At 38.5% G+C, this 17,918-nt stretch overlaps 1 protein-coding gene across 1 annotated transcript in view; it reads right to left on the minus strand.

Annotated features, from left to right (window-relative positions):
• MGAM2 (maltase-glucoamylase 2 (putative)) overlaps positions 1-13,785 on the minus strand; it is a 104,877-nt gene extending 91,092 nt beyond the window's left edge. Inside the window, exons 1-2 of the mRNA XM_033193022.1 lie at positions 12,663-13,785; positions 8,896-8,975 (exon numbers count right to left, since the gene is read on the minus strand). Of these exons, the coding sequence (XP_033048913.1) occupies positions 8,896-8,975; positions 12,663-12,768 (186 nt within the window). The 5' untranslated portion in view covers positions 12,769-13,785. The remainder of the gene's footprint in view (positions 1-8,895; positions 8,976-12,662) is intronic.
• Positions 13,786-17,918: the final 4,133 nt, after the last annotated feature.

The following is a 17,918-nucleotide window of genomic DNA, read 5'->3' on the forward strand; positions in this document are numbered from 1 at the left end:
TTGAGCAGCTCTGTATCTGTGGCTCTGCAGGTACAGCCACCTTCCTGGCTGCTTTTATGAGCTGGCATTGAGTGTCTGCGGCTTTTACAGGCACACAGTGCAAACTGTCAGTGGATCTACCATTCTGGGGGTTGGAGGACAGTGGCCCTCTTCTCACAACTTCACTAGGCTGCACCTAGTGTGGGACTCTGACCCCACATTTCCCTTTCACACTGCCCTAGCAGAGGATCTCCATAAGGATTCCACCCATGCAGAAAACTTGTGCCTAGACATCCAGGCATTTCCACACATCCTCTGAAATCTAGGTAGAAGTTCCTATACCTCGATTCTCGACTTCTGTGCACCCACAGGCTCAACACCATGTAGAAGCAGCCAAGACTTGGGGCTTACACACTCTGAAGCTAGAGCCCAAGCTGTACCTTGGCCCCTTTTAGCCATGGCTGGAGCTGCTGGAACACAGAACACCAAGTCCCTAGGCTGCACACAGCAGGGGGATCCTGGGACCAGCCCATGAAACCATTTTTCCCTCCTGGGCCTCCTTGCCTGTGATGGGAGGAGCTCCTGTGAAGACCTCTGACATGCCCTGGAGACATTTCCCCATTGTCTTGGCAATTAATATTTGGCTCCTTGTTACTTATGCAAATTTCTGTAGCTGGCTTGAATTTCTCCTCAGAAAACAGGCTTTTCTTTTCTATTGCATCATCAGGCTGCAAATTTTCTGAACTTTTATGCTCTGCTTTCCTTTTAAACATAAGTTCCAATTCCAAACCATATCATTGTGAATACATAAGCTGAATGCCTTTAATAGCACCCAAGTTACCTCTTAAACACTTTGCTGCTTAGAAATTTCTTCTGCCAGATACCCTAAATCATCTCTCTCAAGTTCAAAGTTCCACAGATCTCTAGAGCAGAGGTGAAATGCCACCAGTCTCTTTGATAAAACATAGCAAGAATCACCTTTATTCTAGTTCCCAATAAGTTCCTCATCTCCATCTGAGACAAGCAGCATTTGGTCAAAGTCATTCAACAAGTCTCAAGGAAGTTCCAAACTTTCCCACATCTTCCTGTCCTCTTCTGAGCCCTTCAAACTGTTCCAACCTCAGCCTGTTACCCAATTTCAAAGTCACGTCCGCATTTTCAGGTATCTTTACAGCAACACCCCACTACCTGGTACCAATTTACTGTATTAGTCAGTTCTCATGCTGCTAATAAAGACATTCCCAAGACTGTGTAATTTATAAAGGAAAGACATTTAATGGACTCACAGTTCCAAATGACTGGGGAGGCCTCACAATCATGGTGGAAGATGAAGGAAGTACAATGGGATGTCTTACATGGTGGCAGGCAAGAGAGCTTGTGCAGGGGAACTCCCCTTTATAAAACCATCAGATTTCATAAGCCTTATTTGCTACCATAAGGACAGTATGGGGGAAACCGCCCCATGATTCAATTATTTCCACCTGGCCCATCCTTGACATATTGGGAGTATTAAAATTCAAGGTAAGATTTGGGTGGGGACACAGAGTCAAACCATATCATTTCCATTTAAAAAAAAAAATGAGGAATGTGTAATGTTAAGATTTAAAACAACAAGATTTAAAGCTCCTTAATATTTGAACTGAATTACAAAAGAAAACAATGAAAGAGAAGTGTTACGAAAAAAACTTTAAAAATCAAATTTCAATTATCCCAGAAAATAATATAAAAAAAAAAAAGAAATGGAAAATATGAAAGAAAGAGTAGGTGAAGTGACAGACTCAGACAGCAGCACTCAACTAAGAACACTCCAGAAGGAGAAAGGAGAAGACAGATGAGGGAAAGAAAAGCAAATCAAATGTCATGGATCATGAACAACTCAATGTACAACCCAAGACACTAGAGAAGTACAAAATAAACCCACAAAAAGTGTGTCAGATAATAAAAACAAAAGCAGTAATTATAAACTAGAATGCTCTGGTAACAAACTGAAAAAGGGCAGTCCAAATAAACAAGCAAACAAAAATATATAGGCCCATTTCACTTAAAAAACATAGATGTGCAAAATATCAATAAAATATTAGCAATTTGAATTCATTCATATATTAAAAGAATTAATACACAATATATGAATAGGTCTTATTAAGCAAAAGTTAGAATAGTTCCAAATTAAGAAATATTTTAATGTAATTCACAACACTGACAAAAGAAAATCATATGGTAAACTCAATGGAAGCAATCTATTTTAAAAATATAATGTAGTGGCCGGGCGCGGTGGCTCAAGCCTGTAATCCCAGCACTTTGGGAGGCCGAGGCGGGCGGATCACGAGGTCAGGAGATCGAGACCCTCCTGGCTAACACGGTGAAACCCCGTCTCTACTAAAAAAATACAAAAAACTAGCCGGGAGCGATGGCGGGCGCCTGTAGTCCCAGCTACTCGGAGGCTGAGGCGGGAGAATGGCGGGAATCCGGGAGGCGGAGCTTGCAGTGAGCCGAGATTGCGCCACTGCACTCCAGCCTGGGCGACAGCGAGACTCCGTCTCAAAAAAAAAAAAAAGTAGTAAATTTAAATGCCTTAAATTTAAAAAGCAAGTTGGAAAACTATATAGTATAACCAAATTTTTGTTAAAACAAAACAAATATATAGATGCAAAAGCTTATAAAGATCAAGAGAAGGATATACACTAAGCTATTGATTTGATTCTGGGTGGTTCTGGGGGGGTAATTTGGAGATAGGAAGCATTAATACTTTCTCATTTTATTCTCTACATAACTATAATGTCTGAATCTTTCCTGTTCAAGGATTGTATTCAGTGTAGATTGTGACACCAAAAATGAGAATATATCACAACACTACTCATTCGAAAAAGGCATAGTGCTGACAAGTATTTTAGATGCTAACATCTGATGTCATTTTCCTGAAAAGCCACAATGTAAATATAACTTAAGTCAGTGCTTCACACTTATTATAAACGAAGTAATTACATTATAACCATACAATCTTTGTAAATGTACTTATTAATTCTCCATAGATCTAATTGACATTCCTGTCTCATTCTCTCTCTTCAGATAATAAAAAGGGCTGGAAGGGATAAGTGAAGAAAGAATTTGGGGGTCTGGATGGCCTGTGGATAGTTGATTTTCCTAAGGCAGACATTCAGTACCTCTGCTCCCTCTGAAACTGGGGTCAGTGTAATTTAAAAGGTCAGTTCCATTGTCATAAATTGTTTCAAAGTCCACAGACCTCTATAAAAAGCAATAAACATTTAGGTAAGCGGTCTGCCCTAACACCCCTACTTCAGTTTTCAACCATTACCAATATCCCAGACACCAAAGGTCAAACCCCAGAGGCAATTACTACTCAATCTTTCAGTCCCCGCATCTCTTCCACATGGATTTAGAATGGAGACAGGGAGACTTGTAAGTCTCCACTATAGTCCAGGCATGAGTTACAGTAACACAGACTCTAATGAACTGATGCCTGGGATATAGCAGTTGATTCACAACAAATCTCCCTGTCTCTATTCTTTCTGTCACACCAAACTTGAGTATTCTCCAGTTATCCTCCAAATAGATGTTATGTCATTTTTCATTAGACATTGTTAATTAATATAATTTAAAAATTAACAATTAACTTGGAAATTGTTTAGTACAACTTCCATTTGATGCAGGGATTTCTTCAATAGAGTCTCTGATAGATGCTTAAAATCTAAATGATATGTAACCAACTTCTTCCAAAACCAGGAAATTCCATTTCTATAATTAGTATTTTATTGCAATGTTATTTATTAGGTTTAGTTAAAATCAGTCTGCAGAAAGTTCCATTTTCTAAAACCTACTATAGCTGCATGTTGCCTTTCAGATAAACTGTCTCAAACTATATTGACAATTTAGAAAGAAAAGAGAATCTTGTAACCTATGAGTTAAAAGACATGGAAGAAAATGGAATGCACATGGGAAAAAACTTCCAACTGCTATTATTTGCAGGTAACATTATCATATCAGAAAAAAACAAGAGTCTACAAACTAGGACAATTAATAGGTAAATTTAAGATTTCTGATTACAAGATCAGTATTCAAAAATCAATTTTAAATCTATATATCAACAACAGAGAAACAGAAAATTAAAATTTAAGAATAAGACTTGAATAGAATCAAATAGAAAAAAAGTAGCAAAAATATGTGCAAAAGTTCTCTATCAAAAATTTTGAAACTAAAATCTCAGTACATAGAAAGATATATACCATGTTTAGGAATTGAAATATTCACCCTTGTAAAGATGGTAATTTTCCCAAATTTAACCTGTAAATTTTATGCAATCACAATAAAATTTCTAGTAAATTTTGTGAGAAAACTGGCAGGCTGGGATGAGAGACACTAAAATTAAAATGTATTCAGAAACCTAAAGGGCAAAGAATAAGCTAGGCAATCTTGAGGAAAAGTAAGAATGATTTGGAGGACTTCTACAACCATACATTAAGACCTATCATAAAGCAATAGTAATTAAGGCAGTACAGTATTGGCAAAAGAACAAACTAATAACTCAACCAAATGCATTCCAGAAGCAGATCCATACCTATAAAGACATAATTTACAGTAAAGTTGCCACTAAAATGCAGAGGGAAAAAGATGGTCAGTTCAATAAGTGGTGATGGATCTATTAAAAATTCAAGAAAAAAAATGTTTCTAAGCAGGTGCAGTGGCTCACAGCACTTTGGGAGACTGAGGTGGGCGAATCACAATGTCGGGAGTTCGAGACCAGCCTTACCAAAATGGTGAAACCCCATCTCTACTAAAAATACAAAAAATTAGCTGGACATGATGACGGGTGCTTGTAATCCCAGCTACTCAGGAAGCTGAGGTGGGAGAATCACTTAAACCTGGGAGTAGAGGTTGCAGTGAGCCGAGATCACGCCACTGTGCTCCAGCCTGTAGACAGCAAGACTCCATCTCACACACACACACACACAAAAAGTGTCTGGACTCTTTCCTGATACCATATACAAAAATCAGTACTATATTCATAAAAGATCTAAATTTGAAAGATAAAACAATAATGCTTTTAAGGGAAAGATAGTAATATATTTTTTCTGACCTGGGAGTAGGCAAGAATTACTAAATAGAATATGAAATGAATCAACCACTGAAAAAGTGATAAAGTGAACTATTTTAAAATTTTGAGCTATTTGTCATCAACAGTCGCCATTAAGAGAGTTAAAAGACAAATAATAGGCCGGGCGCGGTGGCTCAAGCCTGTAATCCCAGCACTTTGGGAGGCCGCGGCAGGCGGATCACGAAGTCAGGAGATCGAGACCATCCTGGCTAATACGGTGAAACCCCGTCTCTACTAAAAAATACAAAAAACTAGCCGGGCGACGAGGCGGGCGCCTGTAGTCCCAGCCACTCGGGAGGCTGAGGCAGGAGAATGGCGTAAACCCGGAAGGCGGAGCTTGCAATGAGCTGAGATCCGGCCACTGCACTCCAGCCTGGGTGGCAGAGCGAGACTCCGTCTCAAAAAAAAAAAAAAAAAAAAAAAAGACAAATAATAGACTAAGATATATGTCTAACAAATGATTTGTATTCAGAATACATAAATAACTACTACAAAGCAAGAAGAAAGATGAACAGTTTAGTAGAAAAAAAGGCAAAAAATTAAAAATACATTTCATAAATATGATTACCCACTAGCCAATAAGCATTTCTAAAGATATTTAACCTTATTAGTCAAGAGAAACGTGAAAATTAAAACCATAGAATAGTTAAATTGAAAAAGGAGGAAACACCAAGTGTTGATTAGGATGTAGAGCAAATGAACTCCTATATACTACTAAAAGAAATGCAAATTGATACAAATACTTTGAAAAATGATGTTGCAGTGTCAGTTAAAGTTAAACAGGCACACATCCTATAGACTGGAGGTTCCATCCTTAGGTATAGAGCCAATAAAAATTCTTCCAACTGTTCACCCAAAGATACCCAAAAATTTGATGTAAAATTTTTTGAGTCGTGCTGTTCATAGCAGCACGACTCAAAAAAAAATCTCTAGATGAAAACTCACAAATGACTATCAAGAATAGGGTGGACACAGCAAAAACAAACAAACAAACAAAAAAAATGTATATATATATATACACCTAACAACAGGCTAAATCTCATAAAATTAATTTTAATTTTGAGGTCGGGCGTGGTGGCTCACCCCCATAATTCTAGCACTTTGGGAGGCCAAAGTGGGTGGATCACAAGGTCAAGAGACCATTCTGGCCAATAAGGTGAAACCCCATCTCTACTAAAAATACAAAAATTAGCTGGGCATGGTGGTGCATGCCTGCAGTCCCAGCTACTCAGAAGGCTGAGGCAGGAGAATCGCTTGAACCGGGGAGGTAGAGGTTGCAGTGAGCCGAGATCGCACCAGTGCACTCCAGTCTGGCGACAGAGCGAGATTCCGTCCAAAAAAAAAAGAAGACATATTTAATAGAACTTGAAGTTTACAAATTTGAAAATATGGATGAAGTGGACACCATCTTACTATATGCCAAGGGAGGAATGGTTAAACTATGGCATACTCATATAATGGAATATCACTCAATGATACAAGGAATTATCTAATATTTGCAACAATAAAGATGAATCTCAAAAATGTGCTGAATGAAAGAGGCTTTCCACTACACTATATGATTCCATTCATATGAAGTTCTGCAACAAGCAAAACTAAACTACGGTGGAGATAAATCATCAGTGATTACCTGTTAAGGGGTACAAGTCGGAATAACTATTGGGAAATGTCATAAGATAACTTTCTGTAGTGATGGTAACATTCTGTATCTTTGGGTATAGAATGGTTTGGCTTACACATGTATTGTCGTTTGCCATAATTCAACAAATGTGCACCAAAGAATTGTGCAAAATGTATTAATAAAAACTCTTTGTATGTGCGTTGTATATAAGTGTAATATCTGAAGATAAATAACTATAATCAAACTTTGGACTGTAGCTAATAATATACATGGTGAGAAATTTATGAAAAAGTGAACTGGTTTCTAGAACTTACTTTCAAATGCATAGAAATCAGATAGTTTAACAGATGAATGAAGTGTGGGATAAGTGATAAATATGAGAAAGCAAAGTAAAATACTAATGGTGAAATGTAAGTGGTAGGTAATGGGTATTATTGTAAACTTATTTCAGTCTTTCCATATGTTTGAAAAGTTCAATACAAAATTGCTGGAAAAAATCCATTTTCCATTTCTTTTAAAAAAAAATTAAAGTAAGAATATAAAGGTGGTTGCTAATATATATCAATAAAATAATTCTCTTAAGCCAGTAGCTAACTTTGTGCTTGATACTTTGACCACGAATTTCCATTAAAGTCAAGCACAAAATAAGGGTTGCCAACCATCATCACTTTAATTATATTATTCTGGAAGAAATAGATAATACAATTAGACATATGAATGTATAGGATAATATTAATACAAAGAAAAATTATCCTTATTTTCCTATAATGTAATTCTATACTTAATATCCAGAGAAGGGACTACAAAAACATTTTTTATAAACAATAGGAGATTTAACTTGATCAATTATATAATAAATAGAAATAAATATACTGTATAAACATAATATAAAGTAAAAATAATAAATATAAAGTAATAGCAAGAAAAGAAGCATTACAATAAAAGAAGCACAACTTACAAAATATAATGGATTATATTTACAATAGAAACCAAGGATGTTAAATACCTAGGGAAAACATCATAATTCATATGCAACAAAACATATAAGAGAAACACAAAACTCAGTTAAGAAATATATATATACATGGGCCGGGCACGGTGGCTCACACCTGTAAGCCCAGCATTTTGGGTGGCCAAGGCAGGTGGATCGCCTGTGGTCAGGAGTTCGAGGCCAGCCTGGCCAAAACAGTGAAATCCTGTTTCTATTAAAAATACAAAAATTAGCTGGGTGTGGTGGTAGGCACCCGTAATCCCAGCTACTCAGGAGGCTGAGGCACAAGAATTGCTTGAACCTGGGAGGCAGAGGTTGCAGTGAGCCAAGATCCACACCACTGCACTCCAGCCTGGCGACAAAGTGAGACTCTGTCTCAAAAAAAAGAAAGGAAAGAATTACATGTATATATGAAAAGAACTGAAATGGAGATACTTTCTAAGTTTTTATAACAAGAAGATTCAAATCTATCAAAATGTCAATATTGTTTAAAATTTAACTGAAATTCAATACTGTCCTAATTAATATCTCAAGAAGATATTTAATTTAGAATATGGGGCAAATAAATACAATTTAAATATATAAATACATACAACCTTTATAAAAAAGTCCCAAGCCACAACTAATCAGCGTTCAAGTAGCTGATATTTTATGGAAGCTACTCAGGGAGAACACCTGTGTTCTTTAGTACATATTCACTGGGACCTCTATTGCCAGCAACATAATTCCAGAGGGCTCTTGTTGTAGCAAGTGGCCTGAGTTCTGTAAGTGACTTAACCAGTGACTCAGGTAAATGCTAATCTATTTTCTATCACTATGGATTTCTCTATTTGCATGTGCTTAATGGCCTCTATTCTCAAAGAATACATAGTCTAGCCCACAAACTTTTAACCTTTCTACCACAATCCTTGGAATCACACCTAAGGTACTTTTAGTAGCACCTGTAATTGCCCTCCACTTTAGACTTTATAATCCACAGGTTAACATTCTTTTTAGCTTTTCCTGCTCTTCCTTTTTCTCAACCCTGCTTCCCTCACGATCTTAATATTGTTATTTTAATAAGGTAAGAAAGAAAGAACTCTAAACAAATCAGAGGCCCAGAAGCCATGCCACCCCACCCTTTCCCCACTTCGCATATTCATCTCTTTTCAATAACATCCCGTAGGCCACCAAAAGGGAGCTTATTTCTCTGACCTCGGCCACCTCCTGGTCAGGTATGCAGTTTATCCTTTCCGAGTGGGGAATATCTGGGCACTCTGGAGTAAATGAAGTATCTGCATAGGAATTAAAGGATAAAGTTGAAAATGTGTAGTGTAATCACAGCTCCAGGAAGGAAGCCAGCAAAGTTACAGACTTTCAGTCAATTCTCCACACAACAGATCACCAGTAGCTGGTATCTATATTTGCATACAATGTTTAACACTTCTCCAAGCTGGTATCTATATTTGCATATGATGTTTAACACTTCTCCAAGGTTAAACACGTTTATTTCTACTTTGTTTGCTTTTTATATGGATACAATTTATATACCATAAAATTCATCCTCTTAAAGTATATGTCAATGGTTTTTAGTTATGAAGTTGTACAACCTATGACCGCTATCGAATTCCAGAACAATTTCATCACCCCAAAAAGAAATGGCATACACATTAGCAGTTATTTTCTATTCCCGTGTTCTCCCAGTTCCTCCCAGTCCCTGGTAAACACTCATCTATTTTCTATCACTATGGATTTGCCTATTCTGAACATTTCCTATAAAAAGATTCTAAACTTTGTGGCCTTTTGTGCCTGGCTCCTTTCACTTGGCCTACGGTTTTGCAGGTTAATCCATGTTGTAGTATGTATCAGTGCTTCATTGCTTTTAATGGCTGAATCACATTTTTTGTGCGTGGATATACCACATTTTGTTTATCTATCCATCGGTTCATGTACATTTGAGTTGTTTCTATTTTTTGAGCATTATACATAATTCTGCCATGAGCATTCAAAGGTTTTTCTGTGAACTATGTTTTCAGGTCTCTTGGTTATATATCTAGAAGTGGAATTGTTAGGTCATGTGGTTAACTCTATCTTTAGCTTTCCGAGGAACTGACAAAGTTTTCCAAAGTCACCACACCATTTTGCATTCCCATTAGCCATGTAGAACAATTCCAGGTTCTCTGTAACCTCAGCAACACTTGTTTTTATCTGTTTTTAATTATAGTCATCCTAGTGGGTGTGAAAGCGATATGTTATTGTTTTGACTTGCGCTTCCCAAATAACCAATGATGTTGAATATACTTCCATGGGTTTAGTGGCCATTTATAGATTTCCTTGGGATAAATGTCTATTTAAATGTTTTACTCATTTAGAAACCTTTTTAAAAAAAATTTGGATTTGTAGTATTTCTTTATACATCCTAAGAGAATATATTCTCTTATATTCCAATGTATTATGTTAGAATGTATAAAGAAATATATTTGCAGCCGGGCGCGGTGGCTCAAGCCTGTAATCCCAGCACTTTGGGAGGCCGAGACGGGCGGATCACGAGGTCAGGAGATCGAGACCATCCTGGCTAACACGGTGAAACCCCGTCTCTACTAAAAAATACAAAAAACTAGCCGGGCGAGGTGGCGGGTGCCTGTAGTCCCAGCCACTCCGGAGGCTGAGGCAGGAGAATGGCGTGAACCTGGGAGGCTGAGCTTGTAGTGAGCTGAGATCCGGCCACTGCACTCCAGCCTGGGCGACAGAGCAAGACTCCGTCTCAATAAAAAAGAAATATATTTGCAAATGATATATCTGATAACGGCCTAACATCAGATATGTCATCTGCAGATATGTTCCCTGAATCTGTGGATTGTTGTTCACATTCTTGATAGTTTTCTTCAAAGTGTGCTTCAAAGCACGAAGTTTTTTTCAATTTTGATGAAGTCCAATTTGCCTATTTTTTTCTTTGGTTGCTGTGCTTTGGGTATCATCTAAGAAGCTGTTGTCTAATCCAAGGTCACAGACATTTTTATTTATGCTTTCTTCGAGTTTTATAGTTTTGGCTCTTATATTTAGGTTTTTGATAAATTTTGAGTTAATGTTTATATATGCTGTCAGGTAGGGATCCAACATTATTTTTTGTTGTTGTTGTTACCAGGGAAGACCTGATTAAATAGCTGGGAAAGTCTTTTTTTATTTACTGTTTTTTCTTTAGTCTCTTATATATAGGCACAGCTGCTTAAAGACACCAGATGACTCAGGCTACATATCAGGAAGATATTATTGGCCTCATTGGAAACAAACACCTTCACTCAACATTAGCTATTCTTACTTTAGCCTTTATCAACTTTGTGGAATCTTCTCCCCATAACAACAGCAGAAGTAGGACTGGGTCATGGACTCCATGAACCATCTGAAATCCATAATTTCATCAGAATTTGGAGGAAACAGTTACCGTGGGCAGTAGCAGGTGCCCTTTAATGCTTTTGTTTTGATTCAAAACAAAGCCCCCAAATATAGTCACTATCACTCTCTTTATGGCTCTACATTTGTTTGTGTATTTATGTATATATTTCAATAAAAATTTGTCTTAGAACTGGATTCCTGCAATATGCAACAACATGGATTAACCTTGAGGACATTATGCAAAGTGAATTAAGCCAGTCACAAAAGGACAAATACTCTGGGATTCCACTTAAATAAATTATCTAAAATAGTCAAACTCATAGAGGCAAAGAAGAGAATGGTGGTTGTCAGGAGTTAGGAGAAACAGGGATTGCAGAGTTGCTAATCCCCATGTATAACATTTCAGTTATGCAAGATGAATAAGTTCCAGAAATCTGATGCACAACATCATTTCAATAGATAACAATACTGTCTTATACACTTAAAAATCCAGTAAGAGGGTAGATGTTATGTTAACTGTTCTTACCACAATAAAAACAAATTGATTTTAAAGCCCCCCTTTCAACCCATGGAAATATATCTTCAAAAAAGAAAAAAGAACCCAGAGAAAAGTTCAGTATGAAAGACAGTTAAAAGCATAACTACTCTGCATAAATCAGAATGTGGTTTAGGGTGAATGCAAGTGTGAAGATCTAGTTTTATATCAAATAAAAGAAACCAATTATTCATATACACTGGATAGCAATCTTATGAAACTTGTAATCTAAAAAATGTTTTAGAGGGGAGAAGTAGGAATAAGCTCAAAATGGCTTATATCAATGGTTTTCAAATCATCTTTCAAAGATATAAATAGTCCCTAGAAAGTGTCTTAATGTTTACTGTGGAGAGAGATGAAAAGAGATGGAGCAGGTAGGGTTCTACTATCAGGACAGCTTCTTTTCACTGTAGGCTCAATTCACATCTGTAAAGTGAGTTTGTCAAGCAGAACAAAGCCCAAATTCAGCTTTAACTGAAAATACATTTTTGAATTATATACATTTTATTATTTAGAGTACAATATGTGCATGAAAGAGAAGGCATTCTGTTTGATGCTTCCGGGTGTCTGAGAGAGAGAGCGAGAGAGACAGACAGACAGATAGAACAGTTTCAAAGGCACCTGTGAAGAAACTATAGCTATGTATATTGGTATAACCAAGCCAACTTAATGTAACCTCCCTGTAACCTTAGTTTCCTTTTCCATAGTATAATGGGACTGGAAGCACTGTTACCTTAACAGTCCTTTCTCATTGAAGGCAGTATGACTTCACGACTCTGGGTTGAAGGGCAGGCATCTGGTGAGCCTAATTTTGCATCTTGTTAAAATTGCACCAAATGGGGCTTGGGAGACCCTAAATATCACTACCATTCAGGGTTTCAGTGCAGAAAAAGAACACTTATCTTTTGGAGTTTAACTTAAAATAATTGGGGATGTGAATTTTGAATACCGCAATGTAGTGGCATATTGAAAAGTAAAAGAATAAAATAATCTCTTTGGCATTTAGAGGGGACTTCCTTTACCCAGCCTTCCAACCCACAAGCATCTCATTTACCTGAAGGTTCCTCCAACACAAGAAGCAGCAAGAGGACATCTATGACCACCACAGTTAGGCAGAAGATGATCAGAAGGACTTCCAATACACTGAGCTTCCTTGCCATCTAGATAGACACAGATAATTGGGTTAAAACAAATCACAAAGCCCCACCAATCTAAGAGGATACATAATCATTGTGATTGTGAAATTGTTTGCAAGATGTGAAATTGTTTGCAAGATGACCTTGATTATCAGCATTCTCTTTACATAATCTAAAGAATATTTGTTTCCATTTACCAGTGTCCCTAACTAACTCTAGCTTTACATACAACACCTGTAGAGCCCTTGACTTTTTTGCATGCAGTGGAATTGAGGATTGTCCAAGGAAAAGTATATCAGGCATGAAGAACTGAAGGGAAATTGTTGTGGAATAACACACAGAAGATAGATGAGGGGCTGAGGTAGCTCACAAAATCCTTTAGATGTCACTTTGATCTTCACATCTACCTAATGTAGTAGACAGGAAGGTATGCTCAGGGAGAGAGAAAATAGCAAAACTTGAATCTAAGTCTTCCTCTTTCAACTGCCCTGGGGATGATGCTGAAGTCACTGTTTAGGCTGTTTAAACATCACTGACATGCTTAAGGATCTGGTAACAAAAACATCCCGATGCCCACGATAAGGCTTGCTGGTATGTTCACACCACACAACTCACATAAATTTGGTGGATCCCAGTAACCCTGAAGATCATTTATTGACCCAAAATTTAAAATATTTTCTATATTGGAGGATGTACTGAACTGGGAATCAAAGGGCTTGAATTCTTGTCCTGATTTTCTTACTAACAGATGGGCTATTTACCTATTTGGACCTGTATTTCTTCATCCACAAAAATGAGATCAGACACTGGATGTGTTCTCATTTTTCTGCTCTGATTACAGTAAATCTAACATTATTACATGTCTCGCAGATCCATGACAGCCTCAGCTGCCAGGCCTTCATTGCCATTCCATCTCCACCATCCCCAAACGTTAGCTAGCCCCTGGAATTTATCATCCTCAGAACTGTTCCACTTTTGAAATTGTAAATCCATATGTAAATGAGCAATGTCCTTTTACTATCTCATTGTCTTACTGTATTTTATTTATTTATTTATTTATTTATTTTGAGACAGAGTTTTGCTCTTGTTGCCCAGGCTGGAGTGCAATGGCACGATCTCAACTCACCGCAACCTCTGCCTCCTGGGTTCAAGCGATTCTCCTGCCTCAGCCTCCCAAGTAGCTGGGATTACAGGTATGTGTCCTGTAATCTCAGGTGATCTGCCCACCTCTGCCTCCCAAAGTGCTGGGATTACAGACGTGACCCACCACACCCAGCCTGCCTTACTTTATTTTTAAAAAGTATTTTATCACATCAAGGCTACTGTTATCTTTCCATTTCCTTTTAATCTCCTAGCCCTTCCTAGCTGTTAACCTGAAAAGACCTAGGCCTCAGTGTTGATTATTTCACTTGCCATTGCTCTCATCTTCCTTGTTCTCTATCTGCTAACAGAATCTGCAGGATGAAACTATCCATCCAAACATCTGCCTCTGTGCTGACACACCTAGCTCAAGGGAGATGCCACTGAGGCTCATAATCTTCTAAATAAACTGGGCCTGCAAGCCAACTGATGGTCTTGACAGTGCCTCTCACTTTTCACAGCAGTAATTTTTATTTTATTTTATTTTATTGTTTTGGAGATGGAGTCTCACCCTGGAGTGCAGGGGCATGATTTCAACTTGCTGTGACCTCCACCTCCCAGGTTCAAGGGATTCTCCTGCCTCAGCTTCCTGAGTAGCTGAGACTACAGGTGCGTGCCACTACGTCTGGCTAATTTTTTGTATTTTTAGTAGAGATCCGGTTTCACCATGTTAGCGAGGCTGGTCTCAAATTCCTGACCTCAAATGATCCACCCACCTCGGCCTCCCAAAGTGCTGGGATTACAGGGGTGAGCCACTGTGCCTGGCCTCATAGCAGTAATTTAAAAAATTGATCCTTCTTCACAAGGTCAGGAGATCGAGACCATCCTGACTAACACGGTGAAACCCCGTCTCTACTAAAAACTACAAAAAACTAGCCGGGCGAGGTGGCGGCGCCTGTAGTCCCAGCTACTCGGGAGGCTGAGGCAGGAGAATGGCGTGAACCCGGGAGGCGGAGCTTGCAGTGAGCTGAGATCCGGCCACCGCACTCCAGCCTGGGTGGCAGAGCGAGACTCCGTCTCAAAAAAAAAAAAAAAAAAAAAAAAATTGATCCTTCTATCCTTCTTTTCAGGACTGACCTGTTACCTACACTCTTATTCTCATACAATATCATCGATGATATAAAATAGAAAGTAACTATTTTTCAGAAACTACTCCATCTCTCTGCTTCTCAACCCAAGCTTTTCCACAAAAGGTTATTCACATCTAAGTAAATTCTTACTTTTCCCCCTCTATTCTCAGGGAAACAGTTTTTCCTCTTGTGTAAGTATAATCCTTGCATCTATTATCTAGATCTCAAAGCTGTTGAATTTCTCAAAAATCTCATTCCGCCAATTATCTCTTCTTTTCTTGCAGAATCAATTTCACTCTCTGAGTATTTTTTCTTCATAAATATACCCCAAATCACCTCAAACTCTGTTAATGACTCTGTGTGCTTCTCCAGGTAACATAATAACTTTCTTTTTCCTTTCATAGCTAATCCTCCAGAACGATAATTCCACACTTTCTATATTCCCTTCCTCATATTGGCTTGGCTGTGTTTTCTGCATTCCACTGGAAATGCTCCCACCGAGGTTACCAGTGATATAGTAGCTGAATACAATGAACACTGTCTTGACCACTTAACCACTTCCTCCTCCATGAAGCTTTCCACCTATGGATTCCTTGATAAGAATCTTGGCTTTCCACCTATATTTCTGGCTTATCTTCAGTATTCTTTGTAGTCTCCTATTCCTTTTCTTCTTCTTTTTTTTTTGAGGCATAGTCTCGCTCTGTTGCCCAGGCTGGATCTCGGCCTGATCTCGCTTGATGGCACGATCTCGGCTCACTACAACCTCTGTCTCCCAGGTTCAAGTGATTTTCCGGCCTCAGGCCCCCAAGTAGCTGGGACCTGCCATCATGCCCTGCTGATTTTTCTATTTTTGTAGAGACGGGGTTTCATCATGTTGGCCAGGATGGTCTTGAACTCCTAACCTCAGGTGATCTGCCTGCCTCGGCCTCCCAAAGTACTGGGATTACAGGCATGAGCCACCACCCTCGGCCCTATTTCATTAAATGTTGATGTCCCCCAAATTCTGATATAGGTTTCTTTTTTAAACTATGCACACTCCTTGAATAATCTCCACCTCTCATGTGACTTTATGTGACATGTGATGGCAATCCAATCTGTATTTCTAGCCCAGGGATTTAGATTCATATATTAAACTGCCTGTTGGATGTCCCATAGATTCAACCAAATTTAACATGTTTAAACCTGAAATCATCTCTCCCCACACTTCAGTCCCAGTTCCTACCAATTTGGCCAAATTATTTGTTCCTCAAATAATTAATAACTTGAGGAATAGAATCACATTTTAAAAAAAGCAACCTAGGAATCTTTTTTAATTCCTCTCATTCTGTTAGTTCTCATAGCCATTTACCAGTTCAGTCAGACTACTTTCCCGGTATCTTTGCGTCATTACACAAGTGACCAGCACAAACAGGGTCATTTGGATCTCCTATGTTCAAGCTTTTAGTGGATCTCTGAATAAACCAAAAACCCTTTAGCTTTGTGATCAAAGGTCTTCATGGCACCTCCTAAACCCAGCTGCTCAGGTCTCCTCTCCCCATATTCCCACCATACTAAACCAGCACTTATGCAGCAACAAGCTATTAAATATAAGTCAACAGGGACAAAGAATGTTCTCTCTCGTTTTTATGTTTATTTTGCATCTCCTCTTACTTTACATTTCCCTGTATCCCTGCTCTTCTCAACTCCTCCCCAATGCCATGACCATTTCTACAAATATTTTATATAGGTATATAGCTTCAATTTTTAATTACAGTAACCTTTAGGTTAATGTGTAATAATTCCATAAAGGAAGCAGTTTAATATTGAAATAGAGGTAAGGAACTAGGATCTACAGGTAATTTGACAACAGGCCTTTAGGAAGAACCCTTAGCCCTTGGAGACTTGAGGTTTGGGATTAGAATTGGGGTTTATTAACTATTCTTTACTATTTACCTAAATGAATCAGTTGTCTCTCTTTTAGTCTAAATTATTTAAAAGACATACTCTAATCCCCATAAAATACATATTGTATTGCTGTATTCTCATAAAGTCCCTGCATTGAAGCTGATCAGACAGATATCATGATTTCCATTTTACAGATGAATATTAAGGAATTTTGTCTAGTCACGGTTAGTGGTGAAACTGAGACAAACACTAAGAGCCGCTACTTTTTAAAATAGTACTTGAATACTCTCTCCACAATGTGTCCTAGGCTCCAGAGCTTAAAGACTTAGAGGATCAGTCTCCAATGGTGGAATTTCAGGTAGTGAAAGAATGAAGAACCTACCCTAAGAGAGCTATGGTATCAAACTTCATTTCTTACACATACAGCCCACAACTCAGTACCACAGCAAACGCATTCTTCATCAATTGGTCTCTTTCTCCAAGTATTATTTCTCTCCACAGGGAGACTTTTTCTTTCTAGCCTGTAAAAATCAGCAGCAGGGACCCACTCCACAGCTCCTCAATCCTCCTGAGGGAACAGGTCCAGCACCTTAGCTCAGGAAGTTGAGGAACGCCGGGAATAACCCTAGGTATTTTCCTGCCTTAGGAGCTATTGCCATTCAGACAGAGGACAGGACGGGGGTTCCCAAAGGTAGAAATTCTTCCCTCCTTAGAAACCCTTCCTGCCCCAAAGCTGGGAGGAATTCACCTTCCTCCAAATCCATGCCATCTTCAGACAGTTTCCAGAAGGATCCCATCTGTTTCCTCTGTCCTTAATTTCTCCCAGTGAGAGAGGAGGATCTCACACCAGACTTCCCCGAACTTGTCCTCCAAACACAGACAACACACACACGCGCGCGCGCACACACACACACACACACACGCGCGCGCGCACGCACACACACACACACACACACGTCTCTCCTCTCCATCAACTGTCTCATCCTCACTCCTCATCTTTTTTGGAAAAGGAAGAAAATATTAAGTCCAGGAGAAAAACATGGGCATCCAGATCACTTAACAGAGCAGCAGACAGAAAAT

Source organism: Trachypithecus francoisi, unplaced genomic scaffold, assembly GCF_009764315.1.
Source record: "Trachypithecus francoisi isolate TF-2019V2 unplaced genomic scaffold, Tfra_2.0 Lachesis_group4, whole genome shotgun sequence".
NCBI classification, from domain to species: Eukaryota; Metazoa; Chordata; class Mammalia; order Primates; family Cercopithecidae; genus Trachypithecus; species Trachypithecus francoisi.